The sequence below is a fragment of the Nothobranchius furzeri genome, chromosome 14, assembly GCF_043380555.1.
Source record: "Nothobranchius furzeri strain GRZ-AD chromosome 14, NfurGRZ-RIMD1, whole genome shotgun sequence".
NCBI classification, from domain to species: Eukaryota; Metazoa; Chordata; class Actinopteri; order Cyprinodontiformes; family Nothobranchiidae; genus Nothobranchius; species Nothobranchius furzeri.
Genome location: NC_091754.1, coordinates 56572798 through 56597759, shown reverse-complemented (window position 1 = coordinate 56597759; position 24962 = coordinate 56572798). Strand labels below are relative to the sequence as shown.

The window sequence follows — 24962 nt, the reverse complement described above, 5'->3', positions numbered from 1 at the left end:
ACAAATTTAGAGAAACTGGGATTTTACTTTCTTTTGATCCATCTTGGAAACACCGAGGATTGACCAAAATATAAAGCTTTACTAGTTTTTGTGTGAAAATAAAGTCGTCGTCTTCCTCCGCTTGTCCGGGTCGCGGGGGCAGCATCCCAACTAGGGAGCTCCAGACCGTCCTCTCCCCGGCCACCTCCACCAGCTCCTCCGGCAGGACCCCAAGGCGTTCCCGGACCAGATTGGAGATGTAACCTCTCCAACGTGTCCTGGGTCGACCCGGGGGCCTCCTGCCGGCAGGACATGCCCGAAACACCTCCCCAGGGAGGCGTCCAGGAGGCATCCTGACCAGATGCCCAAACCACCTCAACTGGCTCCTTTCGATCCGGAGGAGCAGCGGTTCTACTCCGAGTCCCTCCCGAATGTCTTAGCTCCTCACCCTATCTCTAAGGCTGAGCACGGCCACCCTACGGAGGAAACTCATTTCGGCCGCTTGTATCCGCGATCTCGTTCTTTCGGTCATTACCCAAAGCTCATGACCATAGGTGAGGATTGGGACGTAGATCGACCGGTAAATCGAGAGCCTGGCTGGCTGGCTCAGCTCCCTCTTCACCACGACAGATCGGCTCAGCGTCCGCATCACTGCAGACGCCGAACCAATCCGCCCGTCGATCTCCCGATCCCTCCTACCCTCACTCGTGAACAAGACCCCGAGATACTTAAACTCCTCCACTTGAGGTAGGACCTCTCCCCCGACCCGGAGTTGGCAAGCCACCCTTTTCCCCGAGTTGTTTTATTTATTTATTTTAACATATTTTTAATTTAATATTTTATTCTTAATGAAAATAAAGTCATTAAGAATTAAATATTAAATTAAAAATATGTAAAAAAAATTAATTGTGTTTTTTTTTTAAAGATTATTTTAAAAAATTTCAGTTCTGATCAAAATGATGAAAAATCAAGTTTGAATTGGATTTTTCACCCGCACGAGTGCAGGAAGTAGAAGGTTAAGGTGGAATGGTCCGGTCACCTTGGGTGAGTAATGGAGCAGCAGCTTGGTAGAAACATCCACCAGTTCTGATTCCTGGACCTTAAAAGGAGAGATGCAGTTTGGACCTGAGCGGGTTCAGGAGGAAAACAGAGAAGATTAAAGACGGGGAGGAGAACCCGGCGTGTCCGCTTCTGCTGGAACTCTGACCCCACCGGCGCTGCAGATGGCTTTGATGTGGTTGGCCTGCAGCGGCTCGTGGAACACCAACACGCTCCCGAGCTGTCCCTGGAGGGAGGTGGGGCTCCCCCACTCGCTGTCCTGGGTCCCAGCTGAGATCAGCTTCGTCACAGACTCGGGCTTTCCCCCCAGGAGCCCTCCCCAGAGGATGCCGCCTAGCGAGGAGCGGGAGGTGGGCGTGACGGTGGGGGAGAAGGGGGGGTCTGGAATCTGGGAGGGAGGAGGAGTGGTGGTGCGTTGTCCGGCGGAGCCAATGCAGCAGGAGGTGAACGTCTGCAGACGGAGAACAGGAAGTAAATGAGAACAGCTGTTCTGTGTGGCGCGGGAAACGAGCCGCCCAGTCTCACCTCAGTCATGGCGGGGTACTTCAGGGGGGCGGATAACTTCTGCTGTCCGTCCACGTAAATGTAGACGAGACTTTGTCCAAACGGCCTTTTTCCTGGGACGTGCACCACGGCGATGCTGTGCTGCAGAGCAGAACCCGAGTCGTCAGACCCAACGCCGACTCGCCTACCCCCCGTTAACTGTGAACTCACCCAGAGGGAGTCGCAGAAGCAGTAGTCAGGCAGCAACACCGTCACGTACTCCTTCTTGGTGCACACGGCCACCACCAGGGCCCCCGCCGAGCTGAAGAACGCCTCGAAGCCCGTCCCCCCTGGGGTGAAAAAGCTGCACGCAAAAAAAAAATTCTAAAGAACCACCAATTTTCTTTTGGGCATCTTTAAGGCAAAGTCCAATACGACAGAAGAGCTAACCGCTAGTTGTGCCACTGCGGTCTGAAAACAGCTCCAAACGTCAAATCAGCCACGGCGGTGCGCGCTAGCATCGCTTCGTAAACCCACAGGGTCACTTTACACGGAACCGTCACAAAATGTCTGCTGGACCTGATTTCCAGAAATGCTACATTTTGCTGTTTTTGTTTGTAAATAATTGCACGGTGCGAAGACTGAGCGCCATGTAACGGTTTATAAGACAACATTTTTTGAGCCGTCACGCGGGCATCCAACTAGCTGTTAGCTCATCCGTCCCATATGATGTGAACTCCATTTCTCTGCTCTGAGGTTGTTCAGGAAACAATCTAAAATGAGTAAGAAGTGAATTATTTAAACATTTTACACAGAAACACACTTAGAAATGGCAAAAACATCTGTTTCAGGTCTGTGACGGTTAGAGTATGTAAACATCTCAGTCCTGACAGAAGGGCAGCAGCTCTGCAGGTGAGGAAGGAAAGGTGAGGTCATGACAACAATATTCAAATATCCGGCGAGTCACAAACAGACACGACTGTACAGCCCCAACAGGTCATGAACTGTGTGATTTTATATCTAGCTTCGTCTCATCTGAAGCACTAAAACACTCCCGACATGTATCCGGTTCAGTGTTTGTGACGCAGCCTCTCTGACCTGTAGAGCTGCTTTCGCTTGTCCTTGCCGAGCGGTCCCAGCTGCTCCTGGTCTAGAGACAGCCAAGCGTGGAAGCTGAAGGCGGACCCCGGCCAGCGCTGGACCGTCGGAACCACGATGCCGGCCATGCTGGGCGACAGGTCAAAGTACTGCATGGCGCTTTCCAGTCCCTGCTTGCGAACCATGGTCAGGAGGGCCCTCAGAGCCGGACCTACATACGGGTGAGCTTCGTTGGACTCCGTGGGCCTGAGCAGACGTAGGAATCCTAGCAGTTCTCTGGCACTAAGAGACTGTGAGCCCAGTGAGCCCACCAGCCCTAACAGGCTCTCGGCACAGGCCCGGTGGAGCCGCTCGTGGCGTTCCAGGGCAACTAAAGCCCGCATGACCATGGCGGCGTTGACGCAGGTGGCCCGGGTCTGGCGGTTGAGGCAGCAGAGGCGGCGGAGCCAATCGGCCGTAAACAGCTGCAGTTCCGGTGAGTCCAGTTCTGGGAGCCACTGGACCAGCAGCAGCAACGGCTCCACGTTACTGATGCCAAGGAGGCCCACAGAGGCGTGCTCCCCCTCCACAGCCTAGATGGATGCACACGGACAAATACGAACAATAAAGCTTTCATTCAAATGATCTTTCTCTACAAAAGACCGTTAAGTCAGAGTCATTATTTTTGTTCTCCCACGACTCCCCCACGCTTCACTCGAGATTCTGTTTTCAGAATTTTGTCGACCATTTTTATGTGTCAATTAAAATGACACTGCGCCACGTTTGGTTTTAGCCACACACGTGAGAACAGGGGGATAGAGATGTCCCGTTCCGATATTGGTATCGGATATCGGCCCAAAATAACTGTGTCGGATTATATCGGACTACATCACAAATCTCCGCCTGTTCTGCTTTAAATTCCACTGCAGCAATTCTATCCAGCAGCGCCCAGCTCCAGCGTGCAAAGTCCACGTGATCAGAACAGTGTTTGCTAGCAAGGAGCGATGTCGGCCATGTGGCGGTGTTTTTTGTTAAGTCCAAAAAAGACAGTTTGGCTCGGTGCAACACTTGTCATGCACACGCTTCCAAAGGTTGAACAGAACCGGGGAAGTTTTATACGTCCACCCTCAATGTGCATTTGAAGCAGGATCACAAAACACTAAATGAGGATTTCACAGTGTGTGAAATTGAAACTTTAGACCAGGGGTACGCAATTCTGGGCCTGGCGGTCCAGTATCCAGCAAGTTTTGGTGGTTTCTCTGATTCAACACACTTGATTCACCTCTGCAGCAGCTCATCAGGCTCTGCAGAAGCCTGTTAATCACCTGCTGATTAAAATCAGGTGTGCTAAAACAGTTACAACTAAAACGTGCAGGAAACTGGACCTCCAGGCCCAGAAGTGAATACACCTGCTTTAGACACAACTTGTAGCAGTTGGTCAGTGAACAATATTGTGTTTTTTTCCTTATGTCTCTTTCCTCAGCTGTTCACATTTATGCAACCAAAGGTTATTAAAAAGTCCCTTGATCAAGTCTTTTCAACATTGCACACTACGAAATAGGTAAAAGTATGTATGATTTGTGTTGATATCGTATCGGATTGATATCGGTATCGGTCAATACTGAAGGCTGCAATATCGATATCGTATCAGAAGTGGAAAAGGTTGTGTTGGGACATCCCTATGGGGGAGGTACTTTTATCGGACGTTCAAGGGGGTGACTGCTTCACCCTCTGGACCAGTGAGATGTCGATCAAAAGGTTGAAGCTAACACGACAATGCTAATGAAGATTATGGTGAGAATAAGATGCATCTGAAGGAAATTTTGAAGGTTTACAGTCGTGTATTATGTAGGATTGTAGACGTAGGACTTGTGGATTATTTTTAGGAAGAATTTAATTGGACACTTGTGGATGTAAACACTATTTTTGTTCCATAGCTCTGTTCCATCAGTGATACGAGACTTTGAACAATATTGGACATTATTTTGCATTTCCGAGCAGTTTGACAAAAGTGTTTACGGTTGTGGTTGTATTCTTGATACATCTCTCCAGTAATGCATACCATGTATATAGAAGTATAGAAGTATACACGTAGAAACAGTGTTGCAAAGTAGCAGATTTGACCTGGACTTATTCTTTGTCATAAAAACATCACTCTTAAAAAATGATTGGCAAAGAACTCGGACTATGGACCCTTTCAATGTTATGGCTTACGTCCGAGTAATAGCGCACATTACCGGGGGGGGGGATTTTATTTAACTACTATTTTGCTCCATTTATTGACAATAATAACAATGGTTGTCGACATGGGAGGGAAGTATTCTTGCCCTACGTCCAGAAGCCAGGTGGCAAGGGCTTGGGCATCACAAGTGAAGGGGTCTATTGCTGATGCTTGATCAATTAGTTCAATTGCCTAACCTTGATTCAGGGTTGGCATTCTTGTCAACGTAGGTCAGGCCCTTCTTCAATCGCTTAGATTGGAAGTGAATGTCTGTAAATGTAGACGGTCTAGCCTTTAGATTTATTCCCAGCTAGGATAGACCAGATCTAAACTTGAAATTTGTTGAAAATGAAGATGAATTCTGAGTATCCTTCAAATTTGGACAGCCTTGTTGCTTTTCTGTGACACAATTGATCTTCAAATGCGTACTTAAAAGGATGCAGCCCTTGGATTCGGACAAAGCCTGAATCAAATGTAACCCAAAGGCAACATGTGAACAGAGAATGAAACCAGAACAAACACAACACCCTGTGGAACACCATAACTCAACTCTTGTAAGTGTAGAGTAGGGTTGTCACGGTAACCGGTATAGCGGTAAACCCCGGTAAAAAAGTTGACAATAAAAATAACCGTCCAGTTTTTAAAAAACTATATTATCTCAGTGGGTTTACCGTGGCCGCGGTTTCAGCGCGGTGACCCTTACCAGCCACCGTCGCTTCAGCTGAAGTTCCCGCGGCGCGCACACGCACTTTTTAGTTTGCAACGGCACCAAAACTTTGAAGCTGAAATAATGGCCGAAGGAGGAGACGGCAGCGCCCAGGACATCCATCAGCCCTCAAAGAAGACTAAATCGGAAGTATGGGCATATTTTGGATTTCTGAAAAATGCTGAGGGACAGTTAATAGAAGACTGCTATCCCGTTTGCAGAACGTGCAGGAAACAAGTGTCTGCAAAAGGTAACACTTCGAATCTAATGGCACATCTGCGTGACCATCACCCACGTCTCTACAGCCAGTGCAAGGTAAGTTAACATCAGCATTTTAGCTTAAATGCATGACGTGAGGACTTTTGGCTGAGGGAGAATGCAACGAGTCACTATATACTGCAGCCGCAGCGTCCTCTGCCAGCATTTAAACCGTGTCACGGACACCCTGTTGCTGGATGAAGCATCTTATTTGTTGATGATGAAGAGAAATATACAATTAGTTCCTTGTCATTGATTTTTTTACTTGTTCAATGACATTTATACTTGAACATTTGGATTTGATTACATAGTGTAGTAGTTATTTTAGTAATTTGTTTAAAGTGGCTATTTATTTTAAATACATATTTTTTAAGGTTGACTTGTACAGTGCTCAAGTCAAGTGTGGACTGGAGTTTTAGATTTTCATTTTGATAATGAAGAAAACAAGTATATGAGAAAACAAGTGGTGTTTCTTTGATTTGTTTACATATTGTTTATGTTTTGAATGTTTGGATTTGTATCATTTAAACCTGCACTGACTACTGTAACATGTTCCAGAAAAATAAGCTATTTGTTCCTTTACTTGTGAAAAGTTGCACTTTTGCTAAGGCTTTGTGTTATTTTAGGTTTAATAAACATGTTAAACCTTTTCAAAACTATTTCAGTTTGTGTAGAACAGGACTATCAATGCTTTCTGAACATATGCAACACCGTTTAAAAAATACCGCGATAATACCGAAAACCGTGATAATTTTGGTCACAATAACCGTGAGGTTAAATTTTCATACCGTGACAACCCTAGTGTAGAGGACATATGAAAAAACTAAAATCAGCCAAATGATTATGATTAAAACCAAAAAGTACACAGATGAGTTAAAGGCAGAAAGCTAAAACAGCTTTGAAATAAACAAGGCAGCTAAAACAAAAAAATTGACGACTCACCATGTTCATTAGCTCCTTAAGAAGGTGTCGAGATGGCTGACTGAGTGAAATTAGAACTTCATACAGATGATTGTAACCAATTCGCTCCGTAAAAACCTCCTGAAACAGCAACAAGGACAATTAGAGAACAGACTAGCTATGTGCCACAATGTTGGGCTCCTTTTGCCAATTTATTTAAAAATGATAACGGGTAGAATAAGAAACTGTTTTGCAGATGAGACTTGATTATTTGTTGAACATGACAATGACCTTTGCAGCTGGTGATTTATGCATCACAGTTGTCAGGGCTTTGATGGTCGCTACAGCCAGGGAGTCCAGTCGCCCTTGGAAGACCTGAAAGAAACAAAAAAATTCACTCCACTCTTGCTTGCTTTTCATCTTCATTCTTATAGCAGTTGAACATTTTAAATGACAACAAGCATGCAAAGAATTAAAAGCATTGATGATTCATTTCTTTAGGGTTTGAAATCAAAATTCAACACGTAAAACAGAAAAACAGATAAATTGAAGCATTTGAGTTTGATTCAATTAGTTTGAGAGAGAGTTAAATAGAATCATTTACAAAAGCCTGTTTGTCTCTGCAGTACAAGCTGGAATCAAAACTCGTACTGCAAGTGTTTATCCTGATGGTGAAGTGCTGTCCTCCTGCTCCAGAGATGTGACTGGAGCAGGAAGCTCGCCGATATCCAAACACACTGCCTAACAAGAAAAAAAAAACACACCTTCCCAAAACGCAGCAGAAGCATCCACACGCTTAGCATGCAACCCATAACAACAAGCAAAACCACGACACAGACGCATCTCCAGCCAGCCCAGTCCTGCTCAGGTTAGGTTCCAGTGAACCACTGGTCTGAAACTGAATCAGAGTTTTGGAGCAGCTGGAGAGGAGCTGTGGCAAAAAAACAAAACACTCAACTCATCATGGCACAGTCCAGATCACATCAGACAGTTGCAGGAGTGCACGCAAGGCCATGATGATCGTGATCCAGGTGAACCCAAAAGTGTATCACAGAAAACCAGGACAATGTGCAAAGGGAAGGGGAAGTGAAGAGAACGCGGGAGGAGTGAGGAAACTGAAAACAGCAAAAATGTTTGAGAAATAAAAAAGCAAAGAAGTCGTTCTACAGCAAGACGTCCAAACTACATAGTTTTGATTTACTTGCTCTGGTTAAAATGATTCAAACCGGTGCTTTAACCTACCGGATTTTACATGAAACACCATTATGTGACAATGGAAACCCCCAAAAGCTTCAAACCTACATCAGGTTAAAGCGGAGTGAGAACAAAGGCTCATTTCTCCCCCGTACTAACACGACTCGGATCAGTAGAGATTAAAGCTGACGAAATGCTGCTTTGTAAGTAGGAAAAGCAGAAAATGTACGACTTTATGTTTCAGATCAGTAAATAAATTTCAATATCTGCCAAAGGCCACCTGATGAAATATAAAATGTAGTTTTTAGATGTTTAAACGAACAACACCCTAACCCAACCTGGACCTGTGTGTAAAATAAAGTAAATAAAGATTTAACTAGTAACAAGTCTCTCATGCCACCGAGGAGGCGTATGGCCCTAACCTTACTGAATTATGATAATTTAAACACATTGGAGGTTTTTCCAGCACGGATAGCCCATTTCAGGTCGAAGGTCCGATATCCTCCATCAGCAACAGGTCCAGACCGTCACACCACCACCACCATGCCTTACTACTGGTATGGTGTTTAGGTGTTTGTAACTTTTACTTCATCAGTCAACAGAAAAGTTCCCAAAGGTCTTGAAATGTTTATTTGGAGTTACTTGTTTAGATTAGTAGCTTCTTTAATCAAATCCACATTCATGGGTTTCCTGCTGGGTTCTTAAATAACCTATCAGTGTAAGTTTCCTGCTGAAGTAAAGCAGTATGAGGGTCTTGCTGTAGAGTGACTTCATGATTCAGGTGCGGCAAAGGATGGGGGTGGGGCTTGGCAGGGCAGGTGGGAGGGTGGGTGACGTTCTTGGTGGTACCTGAGCGTCTCCCTCTGTCTGTAACCTGTTGTTGGTTATATCTTTCTGGTCCTTGTCTGCCGCGGTGCACCTAGCATTAACCAGCTGACACACAACAGGCAACAAGTCAGCTTAAAGAGTGACGGTGGTCAAAAGGAGGGGGACATGGAGAGAGAGGATGGTGCATCGGGGGAGGAAAGATGTTGTGAGTGGAGCAGAAGGTGTGAAGTAAAAAAAAAAAGCCATGACCCTCCGAGGGGTGTCGCTGTTCCAGCCTTACTGTGAGGAAGAAAACATGCAAGGTGGGAAAAATGCTAACAGTTATACTGCGGTGATGTTTAGATCAGGTGTGTTTACCCGACAGATAAATCCTGAGAAGCTTTATTTATGATCATTTGCTGACTAATATTAGGATTCATTTGCTTGTTTTTATTAAAACACCATAAAGGTACAAGGAAAACCTATTAAAACATAACTTTATAAAAATGCACCGATTGCAATTTTCTAGGCCAATTCCAAATTCTGATTTGTTTTCCCACTCAAATCTTTTCTAATTTTGATTTCTTAAAAACATCATTACCAACTTACTTTGTCCTAAGTTATGCTTGATGAAACATTTTCGTTTTTAAGAAACATTTATTACACTAAACATCTAAATTTTCTCTAAACAATAAACATGGGTTTAAAAATTCTCTATTTGTCTAAAAAAATCTTCAAATAAAATCTTTCAGGTTCCTGAACAGAAGTATTTATTAACTCTACCACTCTTCTATTAAAGGTCAACTTTATTCGTACATTAGCAGTGGCCTCTAGTAGGAATGAATGCCTTATAAGTCGTACTCTGGGGTAAAAAGCTTTGGTGTGCCTGTTTGAGGAGCTGAACATCTTATTTCCTGATAATTGGACATCTCATTTCTGATTGGCTAACAGCAACACGACTCTACCACTGACTCTGTTTGCTTTGCAACGTTGACGTTTTATCTCCACAAATAACTCAAGCCTCGAAGAGTTCTGCCATGTGGTGGAGTTGCTAATGCTAACAGTTAGCTTTTACTAGTGTTGTCACGTTGTCATTGTGATCTGTATGTAAGCGGATGTCTAATGCTATTGGCTAATGCTGAGTGGTGCTCAGTTCGAATTGCATGGGAGGGACAGGGGGCCTAGCGATGGGTACTGAATTCGGTACTTTTTAAGGTACCGACCGAATTCCATAGTACCGACTGAGCACCGATTCACGTCATTTGAAACGGTGCCTCGTTTCGGTACCCGTCCTTCATAACGAGAACCTGCCTAGACAGCTGCGCATGCGCAAGAGCATTATGTCGTCGGTCCCTGTGAGCCAGTTGTAAACAGAGCAGCATGGTAGAAAGAACGCACGCTAACGCTTGGGTCCACTTCACTAAATGTGATGGGTAACTGGGTGATGATGAAACCAGCGACAACGATCTAAGTGAGACATCCTCATCTTAATCTGCTCCGGTAGGTAAATAAAATGTTTAAGATAACGTTAGCTTGATATGTTAGCTTCCGTTTTGCTAATGGTGCGCTCGCTTTCTCCTCGGAACTCCGAATTTCTGACTAGAAGAACATGAACGCGCTCTAAAGTTTGGCTTCACTTTACTAAATGCGACGGGTGATTGGGTGAAGATGAAACCAGTGACAACGATCTAAGTGTGAGGCATCATCGTTTTAATCTGCTCCAGCAGCTAAATAAACTGTTAAAGATAACGTTAGCTCGATATGTTAGCTTCCATTGCCACCATTGTTATCAGCTAATGGTGCATTCACTTTCTCCTCGGAAATTCTAACTTCCCAGTAGGAAAAATCAAATGAAAGAGATGGCAAAAGGAATGAAGATACACAGTAAATTTAGTTCACAGTAAAGATGTTTGCTTCAGTTTAATTATCAGCTTATAAAACTACAAGGACGATGTTAAAATACAAACAGTTGAATGTTATTTATCGTGATATTTATCAAATATGTTCACATATTGAGAAAAAATATATTTAATTATAAAAGTGAATTAAAATATTAAACACTCAAAAGTATCGAAAATTGGTACCGTTAAGTACCGGTATCGATTCGTAGGTACCGGGAATTAGTACCGAATCGATTCAAATGTCAAAGGTACCGTCTTTCCTTCAGCCATTTCTCTCCTGAATCTGTAGATTCTTTTACCATCCTTTTATTATACTTTTTTTATACTTATTCAGTATGCTTATGGATATGAGTGTGTGTGTGTGTGTATGCATATATGTATATATGTGTGTGTGTGTGTGTGTAAATGAACATGTGTGTGGGTATACATGTTCTTATGTGTTATTTTTTTTATGTATTTTTATTTCATTCATTATTATTTTTATTCTCATTTATTGTAGTTGTTGTATGTTTTAGAGAGCGAACATCTACCAAAGCTAAATTCCTTGTAAATGTAATTTTACTTGGCCAATAAATCTGAAATCTGAATCTGGGTACCCATCTCCAGCAGAGACAGGAAGCCCATTCGCCTTTAATTTAGTTTTAGGGCATTTTACTAATATTACCAAAAGCTAACATCAAGTTTTACTAGTAGAAATTAACCGATTAGCTACGGTATGTATACAAACCCACAAAGAGTTCAAATTAAAAATAAAATCAAAGGAGGTGTCACGGCTGCCAGCCTTGAGTGAAGAGCAGGAGCCAGGATCACCCAGCCCTGGTGATCAGCCTGACACCGCCCCTCCTTCTCCTCTCTCCCAGGCTGCTGAGGAGCACAGCTGAGCTGAATCCTGCTAACACCCGTATAAAAAGGCTGTGCCTTCAGCAGTCTGGGACGCAGCAGTGCAGGGGCTCTGCTGTCCTCCAGATTTCGTTTGGTTTAACCCCTTTTCGTTCGTTCCTTCGGATGAGTTTTTACTTAAAAGTTTAAACTCTTGTATGATCTGAGGGATCTTTTGGGTGCAGTTTGTTTAAGTCTTACCAGGTGTTTGAGTCAGTAGATTGTTTTAGACTTTTATCAACTTCGTTGTGCTTTTAGAACACCTTTAAGCTTTTAACCAAGTTTTAACCAGGTGTTTTTATAGTTGATAATTTGTCATTGTGATGTTAACCTTTTAGAGAGATTTTGCAAGTTTTTAGAACCTTTTTCAACAATAAAACCATTTTAATATCCACTGTCCAGTTCTTATGTTATCTGAAATCTCTCCACTGGTTGCCCGTGCAGTTCAGGATAAATTTCAAAATTATGCTTCTGACTTACAAATCCTTGAACCATCAAACTCCTCCATATCTGTGTGAACTTGTCCATTACTACAACCCGCCGCGTGCTCTCAGGTCCGAAGATAAGCTCCTCCTAGCTGTTCCCAATGCACGTTTAAAAAGCCGTGGAGAAAGGGCTTTCTCTGTCTGTGCACCGAAGCTGTGGAACGCATTACCACTGCTAGTGAGGCAAGCACCAACAGCTAGCATTTTTAAATCACGCCTGAAAACTCACTACTTCAACCTAGCTTATACAACATAATTATGACCATCACTTACATCTGCATTGTTTGAAAATAGACTTTACAATATTAACTTCCGTACTATTGAGGTTCTTTTTTAAAATGTTTTTCTAATTTTTTTTATTCTCCCTGTGTCTTATTGATTTTTAGCTGTTAGTTTTGGGAATTTTGTTGTATTTCCTTTTTATCTTTTATCTGTGTTCGACATGATTGTATAACGCCGGTTTAATTAACCAACATTTTTAGTGTACAGCGCCTTGTTTGGTTGTAATGCCTTGTTGAATGCCCTTTATAAATAAAATTGGATTGGATTGGATCCCCATCCTTCACATTTTACCAACACATGTCGGGGACGTAACAGGAGGGGGAAAAAAAAGTCTTTGTGTCATCGATCACAGGAAATCAGCTGCTTCCAGTCATCTGCTCATTAATCAGTGCATTCCCAGAGCTTTAAATGATTTTCTGTAATTGCACCATAAAACCTAAACTACAAGATTGTGTTGATTCCCGTTTTCATGTTCATTAGACTAACAACAAGATCAAAGGTTCTCACCTTGCTGTTCTGCAGCAGGCGGATCAAATGCTCAAAACAGTTACTGTTGAGGAAGATGGCTTGTAGAACCGGCCTGTCGGAGCACAGGAACATGTCCCTGATTGTGTCTGCGGGAGAAAACCAACAGCTTAAACAGACTTAGTCCATCTAAATCAATAATTCTTCCTTTTCTAGTCTCTACCAAGCATGTGGACTTGCAGCGCCACAAACCGACACTCCCAGTGTCGGCCCGGTGTGGAGACTCGGCCCTTGGCTTGTTGCTGCTGCCGAGCTGAGATTACCACCGCGGGATCCGAGTTCAGCAGCTTGAAGTAGTTTTCTAAAACGGAGGCGATTTCCACCTGGCGCTGGTCGGAGCTGGAGGCCAGCAGGCACTGCACCACCTCTCTGAGGCAGCCCAGAGTCAGCAGGGCCATAGGGCTGACGGTCTCGCTGTCCCAGTCCTCGGTCTCGTCTGACGAGTTGCTGCCCATGTAGCTGTCAGCCAGCACTCGCATCAACACCTCCATGGTGGCTGGAGAGATGGCAAGCAGAGCGTTCCTCTGGACAGAAACAGGACTAGATTTAGAGTCTTGCTCATTAATATTCATGATATGCAAACATCTCTCTCCTCTTACTGGCTAGCAGCAACACGACTGTTCTGCTGCCTTCGTTTGCTCTTTATTGGGTAAAAAAATGCAACGCTGATGTTTTATCTCCACAAATAATGCATGCCTGAATGTGTCTCGCCCTGTTGTGGAGTTGCTAATATTTTTCATACTCTGGTCTCTAGGTCTCTAGTAGGAAGACATGCAAGTGGTTCTCTGGAGGAAAAAAAGCTCTGGTGCACCTGTTTGAGGACACAGGAATCAGCTGGAGAACGTAGCTTCAGACGGCAGGATTAGATTCTTATTTCCTGATATTTGGACATCTCGCTTCTGATTGGATAACAGCAACACGACTCTACCACTGACTCTTTGCTCTGCAATGTGATGTTTTATCTCCACACATAACACAAACCTGAAGGAGTTCTGCTGTGTGGCGGTGTTGCTAATGCTAACAGTTAGCTTCTATTAGTTGAAACGTGCTCTGCTCTCTCCTGGACGCTAAACCGACAGCCTTACTGTGATGAACTCAGATATTCCGTCATCAGAATGCCAACAAAACATTAAGTGTTGATTGTTGACATTTAGGAGAGGCGGGGCCCACCTGATCGTCAAATACACGTTTTTGCATCAAACACTTTAATGCATAAGGTTTAAAAAATGTACGTCACTAACTGTTAAAGTATAAAAACAGCCTTCTTTTATTGCAGTGAAGTTCAGAGCATGTTTAGTACACAGTAGAGTCTTAAATAATGAAGGGTTGGAACTGATCCATGACCAGTAGAGACCAGAGTAGTTATTGAGGTTGTTAAAAGAGCCTCTGACCTCCAGGTCAAACCCCAGTCTCACCTGATCCCCGGCTACGATGGCCCCAAACAGGTGCAGCAGGCAGCATTTCAGACTCTCCTTCAGGTGCTCGCTCTCCTGGAAGCACTCTGGAACAAAAGCATCTCCATCTTAGAGGTGGCTGTACAAGTCCTCGCTTGTTCTTTCATTTTAAAGAAAACATGAATGAAAGCATAAGAAAAAAAATCTTTATTTAACAAATTTTCAGATGAGGAAGGTCAGTAACCCTCCAGCTTAGATATTACACACACACACACACACACACCAACAGCACAAAAACACTCTGGCATTGACCTCTGAGTCACGATTGGCCAAGTTATCCATTAACTCATCTGTCAACAGGTCCAAGTAGGGAGACATTTTTGGCTCCATTCTTCTCGTCTAACGACTAAACACGAAACAATTCCTTCTTTAAGGATGGTTTTAAAACACTATCTGATTAAATGAACTTAAAACAGACACATGTCATCATTTATCTTTGGTGAGCTACCACCACACAGAAAGGACTGTTTGTTCAAGATGGCCGCCAGCATGGCTGAAGTGTCCTGACGGGCTACATTCACTATCTGCTCATCTCAAGGCCTGACAGACAGATGAAGCACAAAGAGGGGATTCAGAGAGGGAAGAGGAGGAAGCAGCAGAGCGGAGTGAGGCTCTTGGAGGAAAAACGTGGCCGAGGGGAAGAGGACAGAGGCACTTATGTGGAGGAAACGTTAGAAAGAGAAGATTTGCTTCTGCACGCCACAACAATAAAACCACTTACTGGTGGAGTAAATAAATGATCAACAAATAGAGCTTCAACCCTTCCTGTTAGGGTTTCTGTTCTGTTTACCTCAGCTACCGAGGTTTCACAGGTAAAGATGCTGTTTTTCAATAGTTAAGCAACCGGATATCTGTAGGCATTTTATTTTGAAAGTTTCCAAATGTTATACACTGCTCCTGTGTTTGACTTCCTGTCTGGTGCGATCTGAGCTTGACATATTCTGGAAGTGTAGCGTATAAATAAATAGGCTTGAAGTGTAAATTTAACAAAACAACGCGTCCAAAACGTAACATTTCGCGGCTGGTGGAAATATACCCATCCATCATAATGGCGGCTAATTGTTGCATACCGCGTTTCGTAGACATTTCATGATGCTTACGCGTCAAGTGAAAAGACAGAGTAAGCCTTCTTAATGGTGTTGATTTGACAGCTAAAACACATTATTGTTAACAGGACAGTTTTCATGAAGCAAAACCTTTAAATGACAGTTAAGAAAAACATCCGTAAGGTTAATCTGATGGTGTGGTTTGGCTGAAAATAGGAACAAGAGGTAAAATGACTCACGATAGAAGAAGGGAACAAACTCAACAGTGAGTGGAGCTGCCTTGAACTTCTGTCTGCTCCTCTCTACCGAACCCAGCTGCTCCCTGAGGAGGAAAGCAAAAACTTAACTAAACAAGAAACAATCATCTCTAATGATATGCTGATGACACCTTGTTCTATTTGTCTATCAAGCAAGAGGATGAAGAGCAAATTAGGGTCTTTTTGTCCAATTTCAGAAATATTTTAGATATTTCTAAAACTTTCTTCAAAAATGTGGCTTCTCATGCACAGGAACGACCCAAAATGCTGTGATAACTATCCCAAGAAGACTAAGATACCATGACGTCTGGATTTTCAAAAACTTGCTTTTTAGTCTAAAACAGAGTTTCATGAATTTTTCACCCTTCAACTTCTTACGCTTTTGTCAAAAATCAAAGACTTTGTAGGTAATTTATTTTCACACAGTGGTGACAATTTACACGTCTGTGAACGAAAATGTTGCCCTTCCTTCTTCAAAGAAATTCCTTAAGGCTCAATTATGTGCAAAAGAGAGAACATAAATGACTAAACAAAGCTGGTTTAGTAACATTTAAGTGTATAATCTGATTATGGTGTCTCGTTCCTGTTGCGAGGTAAAGTCGTGCCGCTACCCGCTGGTTCGATGCCTCCAGTTGCGGTACGGATCATAGAGGCTCTCACAGAACGCCAGCGCGTGACGAACAAAGTCTTCTGCCTGACTCTGGTCCATCATCTCCTTCTCCTTGGTACGACTCTTCAGCTGTAGCAAAACATCTCATTTAGATTATTTAAAAACTTTAATCTATGCAAAAAAAGAGGGTGGAGTCCAACCTGCTGGATGTAAAGTGTTGTCATGGTGATGATGTGATTGATGTAGGAGCAGGTGCCGATCTCCTCGACATTGGACAGGTTTCTGATACAAACAGTGGCACAAACACACATGTTAAGTTAGCGGTTCCTTACTAAAGTGATTCAACATGAGTCAAAAGGGAACTTCCTGTTTTTGTTAATTATCCCAACCTGCAGATGATGATGAGGAACTTCAGAAGCAGCAGAGCCAGATTTTGCTGCTCGGGCTCCAAACCGTCTGAGGCTTTTTGGACACATTGCAGCAGCTGGTGACGCAAAACCTGGAGGATGTTGTCAGGCAGGAGCGTCAACACCGGCGGAACCTCCTCTGGTCTGGAAAATGCGCGAGAATATGTAACAGTCGTGACTGTGTAGTCTCTTTAAGGTAGTACAAGTCGTTTGTTAGTGATGTCACAAGTATGCGCCGCTACCTACCTGCCCTAGAGAACGTGGGAGAAGCGTGTTGCAGATGGACGTATGGACTGAAACGGACTATATGTTCTTCTCTCTAACTCAAGTGACATTACGGGTTGCGTGAGCTCTGCTTTTTTTTCCATGTATGACTAGATAGCAGCCATTCAACTGGACCTTGGAAGGTAGTTGAAGATGGCTTTTAAAGGACAAACGCTGTGGAATTCCCAGTACGAGTGTGGTTGGGAGCGTTTCACTGTCCTGCAAAGTGTTGTCCGCTGTGCCTTCTCAACTACCGAGTACAACCCAAACGTTACAAATAGGCGAGCCTTTATTAGCAACCGGCTGACTATCGTCTGCAGGATGAAAACGCGATGCACCCAGAAATAAACCTTTTGTCTAAATGAGCAGAAAAAAACCTGCTCTTATTGTGAAAGAATTTGAAAGAATGCGCTTCTGACATTCTCAGAACCATGAAGACAGAAACTGGAACTCATAAAACCAAAAATATTTGTTTTATGGATGCACATTTTTCAAATTTTGTTTGACCCTCCCACTGACCCCGCGAGGAAAGTTGACCATAGAGCAGGATTGATGGTTTATCCCTTGGGTCCATGTGGCAGGGGTGAGGTGGTGCTCACTCCTCACCCCTGCCACGTGGACCCAAGGGATAAACCATCAACCCTGCTCAATGGTCAACTGTCCTCGCGGGGTCACACCCATTAGGACAGCGGGAGGGTTAAGTGGTTATCGAAGCCATTAAACGGTTAATACTCGGTTAACCGTAAACTCCCCCTCCACCCCCACCCGCGCACACAGACAAAACAAATCTTTGCTCCCGCTTTATAAACAATACAAACGCTTTCCCGCCTACTCTTTTAACACAATTCTGACGCAGGACCAAAGTCCCACGCTTGTTACAACATTCATAAACTTAAAACAACGTTAGTGGGATGAGAGCTGAAATGTCCTTCAGGACCTGTTGAGTAACGGGTCGTCCGGCATCACAGCGCATTCTGGAGGCCACACTTCTAAGAAACACTTTAGTTTGCTTACAGTGAACTAAATAATTACACCAAACTTTATTTTACCAAACAAACTAGAGGAGGCAGACACCAAGCTGTCACAAAGCAGGAGTCACGGCAGACTGACCTGTTGCTGGTCTCGTTTTATTTAGCTGTGCAGATTTATTTCCATATTTTTTCAGGCTCTCATGTTAGCCTCATTTTTTTTAACTCATTCACTGCCGATCAGTACGTTTACATGCAGCCGGCAACCCTTTTAAAACCCGAATATTCACAATAACCCGGTTCCGCACGGCCATGTAAACACCGCCAAAAACCCGGATATGCTCATAACCGGGTTTTTAAAAACCCGGTTACTACACCTGGGGTAACCCTTTTCTAACCCGAATGTTTGGTCGTGTAAACTCATACCGGGTTATCCCCATCAAAGCGTGTGTTCTGCGCATGCTCTGTTCACAAGGAATCTTGGTCTTTTGAGTAGCGAGACGTCTTGTATGCGCCAGAACACCGGAAGTAAACAACAAGTTGGGAGCAACATGGCGAGTCGTGGCACAGCACCACAGTTTTGGAGTGACGAGGAAACTAAAGCGCAAACAAACGCGGTCGCTATCTCTTCCGAACTGGGAAACATGTTGTTGCTTTCACGGATACCAGAACAAGAAGAACCGGAAATGACGTATATTGCGTCTGGACGTAGTCCATACGTCGTGACGCTACCCCAACGTCCGCATTTAAATCGGGTTATGCAAGTTAGAGGTAACTCTTTCTATTTATGCTTGTAAACGGGTTATTCTGATCAACTCAGAAACCCGAATACCGACCTTAACCCGATCATAACCCGGATATTGGCTGCATGTAAACGTACTCATGGACGACTAAAGTCGTCGTTTGAAAATGTAAAACACTGAAAAACGCTGGCAGTGAATGAGTTAACTACTAAATATAAAATGCCCCCACGCTTTGCACTTTCCTAACAGCTTCATTTTTGAGTGAATTTATTTGATAATGTGACAAACTCTTCTTCTGTGGTTTTGATAGTGGCGCTCTCTCGCCCTCTGGTGGCAAAAAATATTTTTGTTTCAACTCCAGATTGCGGCTTAAACTAGAATCCATATCAGCCATGTTTACTGGCTCATAAAACATGATCCAGTTGTTTGTAAACAACAACAATTGAATGATTTCAACAGATATTTGTCGGCAGGTTAAAAATCACCGACCTCCTTTTCATTCCTGAGTTTTGTTACCTGGAAAGGGGCTTTTCAAAGTCCACGTCTAGGCATTGCTCGTACGTGCCGATGAAAATCTCCAGCCATTTCTTGAAGTAGTCTGGATCCCTCTGAGAAACAAAGGCCAGCAGAGAAAAGAGATGAATGAGTGACGATGGAAACAAAGAGAGGACAACTATGTTGGTGGCCTTTGTTGACAAGATGTATCAAGCTGAACTTTAATGGCTGGAAGCCAACATGGCAGGAAAAAAGCTTTTGAATTATCGGGTCATCAGGTCACATTCTTAAAACAGCAGACGCTTCAGGTCTGTGATGCACAGAAACAATGGTAACAATGACTCCAGACGGCGTGTAACTTTTACACGTCACAAGGTTGAGAACTGTCATTGAGAAAGTGGAAACACGTGTTTAAAGGAGACGCTTCCTAGAATGTGGAAACCTAAGAATCCACCTGTTAGGAGAGGAAAACCGGCCCGACCGCATTCTGACGCCGACTTTCTGGCGACTGGTATAGCGGCATTTTCTAAATTCCTTGAGGAAAAGATAAGGATCGCAACATCAGCTGCAGTAACTGGAACTAACTCAGAAGTTCAAGAACACTAAAAAAAAAAGGATCTAAAAAGAGAAGAACTGGGATTTAATATGTTTGATAGCCAGACTCCAGGTCTTTAGTTTCCACAACAACGACCACCACCAACAGATCTGAGCTGTTGACACAGACAACCACCAAGTACACCTGATGGGTGTGTGTGGCTGTAATATTACCACATAGATATATTAGTAGTAGATCTAGTTCAAACATCCTCGTGTGTAATTGGTCTGCTGGTTCCTCAGGAGGAAATAATTCATCTCAGACTGCTTATTCCTGGTCCAACTCCAGCAGTGATAGGGAGGGACACCCAGGACAGGCCTCCAGTCCATCACAGGGACACACAGAAACAAACAACAAGTCACTCACTCACTCACTCACTCACTCACATGAATGTCTTTGGCCTGGTTTAGGAGAAAATCGGGGAACCCGGAGAAATCCCACGCAAGCATAAGGGAGATGATGCTACCTCAGTGCAAAAAAGGGTGCAGCTGGGATTAAAACCTGCAACCTTCTTGTTTCAAGGCACCAATGCCACCACAAATCCGTGCGTTTCCAGTTTGATCCCCAGGCTTTGTAGCCAACTTCTGATGGAGATCAGACAGCCTTCGTCTCTCCAGGCTTTTCTTGCTCTGATGGCTCTACCGTCCTGTTTTTAATTATTTCTTCCAGTGACGTCTGCACTTGTACTTTCTTATCTTTGCTCATGGCTACACACACAGTGTGCTGGGCTTAGGCTAGCTTTAAGTGAGTCATCAGTTCTTCATAGGAGAGTGATTATCAGCTTACAAACCTCCACCTGATCCCATAGGAGGGGTCATCAGCAGGGTGTGAGTGAGCATCTAAGGTCATTTAGAGGTGGGAAGGTTTGTAATCATTGTTTTATCATATAAAAATGAACGTGAACCTTTGGAGATATGGCCATTTCCCCGCTACTGTCCTCCTGTAAGGTGGTAAAATAAAAACCAAAGACTTCCTAAATGCCAGAGGAACACTGGGCCAGAAACTGCTCTGAAGGTATTTGCAAATTAGAGTTAAAAAAAAAAGTTCTCAGAGCAGCACAGCCATCTGGCAGCAGAGGGGGAGAGGAGCAGAAAGGCTGTCAGGCTCTGTCTGCGTGTCAGAGAGGACATCAGCCAAAACCAAGCAGAAAGTCTGAGTCTGCTCCACGAACGGGGGAAGTCATCAGGACAACGCAGCAAAGTGTGTGTAAAGCCAACGGAGGATAAGCAGCTCCTCTGGGACACGTGTGTGATCGTCGCCGTAGCTGCACAAATCAGTGCCAACTACAGGAGATGAACATTTCTAATTAGCAACAGTTTCTAACATCTACTGTGTGGATATGAACACCTCTGTGGGATAACCCATAAAGCTGTGTGGTTCTGTGTGTGTGTGTGTGTGTGTGTGTGGTTCTGTGTGTGTGTGTGTGTGTGTGTGTGTGCCTGCGTGTGTGTGTGCGTGTGTGTGTGTGTGTGTGTGTGTGTAAGAATGTCCTGCTTTAGGCAGCAGCTTGAGAGCACAGATGCCCATTGAGGGTTTGGACCGTGGCAGACAGGGACACACCCTGCTCTATGTGGCTCTGTTTACCCTCTCACACACACACACGCACGAACGCACGCACACACGCACGCACGCACACACACACACACAGAGGACTCTTACAAGTGATAATCTTAAACTCAACCACCTTGTTTCACCCACACCGATCTTGTTCCCGTGTAGTTCAGAGTCGATCTCACGCCGCAGCAGCGTATCATTACCCTGAATCACGCCAGGACTCTCTGCAGAGCTGGTACACCACATTCTTAAAGATCCGCTTAAGTTGAGCTCTGTAACCGGGCACCGCTGAGACCGACTAATCAATAAATTCCATTCTTAAAACGGCGATTCCCATCGACCCGCAGATCGGTGAGATGTGCTGAGTAAAAGCGCTGATCTATAATCAGGATCGCCCACATTATTAATCTCATGGATTTTAAATTAAACTACGTACGTACGCTGAAAAACTATGGTCCACTTTGAGTTTTTATGCTGCTTTATGATTTGTCTATGATGTGTCCAAATTTAGCGGCAGCATCCTTCCAAGGCTGCATTCAAGGCTGATTACATCACAGCAAAGTGACAAGGCTTTCCAACTTGTCCTCAAAATGCAGCCCACAAACACGTCCCCATTGGGTCTGGTGTATCCTTACTGTCCTACCCTAACCCAGCTCACATGGTGGCTTCTGTAGTTCTTCATGTATTGCCACTAAATTTTGGCCTGGCAAGCCGTGTGTAATATAAAGAGTGGCCATGACCCATAGACAGAGCTCAGCTCTCTCCATGCAACTGAACAACGTTAGGACCAATCAGAGCAGCGACCAATGTAATGTATTCATAGGATAAGTCAACGAGGCAGTCCGCCACACACCATAAAAGTAGAATAAGGAGTGCATCAATCGGCCCATGCCTCAAAAAAATCCTCAAGTCTACATTGTCCAACATTGACGCCAAAGCCGTTTAAAACGAGCGCCATTCCTGAGTTGACACCATATTTGTAGCTTTTCCTCCATCTTAGCTCTTAGTCATCATAAAAAAAGAAAGTTGTGCCATAATGGCACCAAGCTAGCCTTACATCTCTCTACAAAAATAGAGAGCTGTGACTGGCCCAACCTAAACTTAGCCGAGCCAATGGTAGTTAAGCTAGCTAGCCAAGTTGAGTTTTCATTTCCGTTTTGCGCCGTCATGGTTGCTGGGCGATAGGACACACACTGAGGTAGGGGTGGGCGATATGGAAAAAAAAAGGATAAAAGATTTCATCCATCCATCCATTGATAGCCGCTTATCCAGAGTCGGGTAGCGGGGGCAGCAGCCTAAGCCGAGATGCCCAGACTTGCCTCCCCTCGGCTACTTGAGCCAGCTCCTCCGGGGGAATCCCAAGGTGTTCCCTGGCCAGGTGAGAGACTTAGTCCCTCCAGCGTGTCCTGGGTCTTTCCTTGGGTCTCCTCCCAGTTGGACGGGAAAACCCCCACAGACACTTTCATTAAAAAAACTATAATTATTGTAAAATACGGTAATTCAAATTCTATTCAGAGGTGGCTCATATCCTATCATCCACAATAATGTAAGTAATTTTTTCTTGTCCAGATTTAAAAAATCTATCCTGTTAAGCTAAAATCATGATGCATCCTCATCTCCTGCATCCTCTAGTCAGGATTACACACCCTATTACACTCTTTGTTTTGTCCCTTACTGCTCTCCGTAGCCGTTTCCTGACTACGCAGGGGAGGGATTTGGTATAAACAAAGCTCTAGTCGGCAGCCACGGTGAAAAGGCTCGCTAAAACACAAATGAACATCCCCAAATTGCAACGTTTAGAGCACATAGGTTTCCTGATCGAGCAGACGCATGAGAATACGTATCATGACCGCTTAGAGACTGAGCAAGCTAGCAGCTAATGCTAGCGGCTAGCCGCTATAATCGAGTATGTTGTGCTTCTTTAAAGATTCATAATTGTTTATGTCCGCATCTTAATGCATCGATTATTAAATTACTTTCCTCAGCTCTACCGAGCACCCCAGCTAAAATATCCAACACGCTGCCCTAACCTTGCTCTGATTGGTTCATTGGTATGTTTGTCATGCTGACAGAAGCTGATTAGCAAATAGCAGGACTCGGCTGAAAAAAAAAGTGGCGTAGACGCGTCCAGAAATAATGGTACAAGCATCGACATATAAATGTTGGACAATGGGTTTCCATAGCTCCAATAATAAGTTGTTGTGCTAAAATGGGAAGTGGCCACCACCGCCATTTTGACCGTGTCACAGGTTCCGTCAAGCCCAGATGATTCCACAAAAGGGAAGAGAGGTGGAGCTGAGGGTGGGGCAGCTGTAAGGCTGGGATCAACTGACGACACCCGGTCGAACTAGCTACAAGCTAACCTGAAGCTAACCCAAAGCTAACGCGGAGGTGGGAGCTAAGCTAACGGAGGTAGCAACCTAGCTACAACCGGAGTTAACTGTGCACAACACCAGAGCTTCTGAGTCAGAGATACGCCGGGCTGACCGCTGGGTAAAACCGGGTGGAACACAGAGGTCTCCCGAGAGCTCCACAAGCCGATAGTGGGAACCCAGCTCCACCAACATGTTATATTTCAACCCATTTTCTAAAGTGCAGCATTATGTTAAACGCAATGGGTTAAACCCTATTACATTTAAATTTCATGGTTAAACAGTACATGTTAAAATCTAAGCTCAGCTCGGCAGTGACCTAAAATACATAAATATAATTTTATTTACCGAAGAAAATGAAGTGGAGACTCCTTGGACGCTCTATTAGAGCAATTAATGCCACAGCAAGTCATTTTGTCCAACAATTGCACAAAAAATATCCCAAAAAGAATACACAAACACAGAGACTCAAAATCCCGGAACAGTCTCCAAGCCAGACCGAGGCTCAACTGAGGCCTTTCCCTGGAGCTAGCTCTGTGGTCACGTGGGTCGGATGCTCATTAATTATACAGAATTTTAGGCTTTTAATACACTTAAACAGAAGAGTGAGAAAAAAATTCACCCCCCTCAGAGTTGTCATGAGTGTAACAGTGTTTCCCTTAGGAATTTTTCCAGCTGTGGCGGTGGGGGTGGGGAGGTCAGATGCACCTAATATATAAAATTACTAACAAACTCAGGAATCTGTTTCTTTGCTTCATTGTTCTGGTGCTGAAAATATCACTCATGCAGATCAAAGGAGATACACAATGAATGCACCTCATTTATTATTTGGAGACTACATTTATTGCAGCTGGCAGAGGCAGAGATTTTTTCTATTGATACACGGAATTTACAGAATCATTTTAAATGTTAATAGGGGAAGACTGCAGGAGGGAGCGGTAAAATACAGGGGGTCCCCAGCAAAAACAAGAAACTTTACGAGTCTGATGAAACCCGCTGGTTTTCCATCAGGCAGTCACGGGGCAGCTCCAACGACCCAGTGGCTGTGCTGGGTCAATGTTATCAAGCTCAGTCCGGCTCGGTAGAGGGTGAACGAGTCGAGGTGACGTCGTGCTCTGCTTAAGAAGAAGTGTTATTTTCCCGCTTCAGAAGAAGCGTCCAACGTGTTTTTACGCTTTCTCTGAGACATGTCACGTCGCTAAGTTGTTAGCGCCGCGCCGTGCAACGTAGCCTGCTGGAGGTTTTAAGGGTTCAGATGAAAACACCCGACCTCTCACGCTGCTCACACATCGATCTTAAGTTGTCGCTGTTGCGCTCACGCCGTAATACAGTATTAGATGCGGTTAAAGTCAGACATGAAAAAAAAAAAATGTACATGAATAGGTGATGATTAGCCTGGTGGGGGGAGGAAAACCTGTCAAGATCGTCAACACTCGTTTAT

The 24962-nt window shown here is 44.1% G+C and overlaps 1 protein-coding gene across 3 annotated transcripts in view; it reads right to left on the bottom strand.

Annotated features, from left to right (window-relative positions):
• nbeal1 (neurobeachin-like 1) overlaps window positions 1–24962 on the bottom strand; it is a 70864-nt gene that overhangs the window by 22215 nt on the left and 23687 nt on the right. For 2 of the 3 annotated variants that reach the window (XM_054743190.2, XM_054743189.2), the window contains exons 2-17: window positions 19022–19113; window positions 16513–16674; window positions 16324–16405; window positions 16125–16252; window positions 15496–15578; window positions 14172–14257; window positions 12920–13280; window positions 12739–12845; window positions 8727–8810; window positions 6975–7058; window positions 6726–6824; window positions 2620–3191; window positions 1753–1885; window positions 1564–1683; window positions 1192–1489; window positions 1019–1104 (exon numbers count right to left, since the gene is read on the bottom strand). In XM_054743190.2, the coding sequence (XP_054599165.2) occupies window positions 1019–1104; window positions 1192–1489; window positions 1564–1683; window positions 1753–1885; window positions 2620–3191; window positions 6726–6824; window positions 6975–7058; window positions 8727–8810; window positions 12739–12845; window positions 12920–13280; window positions 14172–14257; window positions 15496–15578; window positions 16125–16252; window positions 16324–16405; window positions 16513–16674; window positions 19022–19113 (2577 nt within the window). The remainder of the gene's footprint in view (window positions 1–1018; window positions 1105–1191; window positions 1490–1563; window positions 1684–1752; window positions 1886–2619; window positions 3192–6725; window positions 6825–6974; window positions 7059–8726; window positions 8811–12738; window positions 12846–12919; window positions 13281–14171; window positions 14258–15495; window positions 15579–16124; window positions 16253–16323; window positions 16406–16512; window positions 16675–19021; window positions 19114–24962) is intronic. The other variant, XM_054743191.2, reaches the window with a different exon arrangement.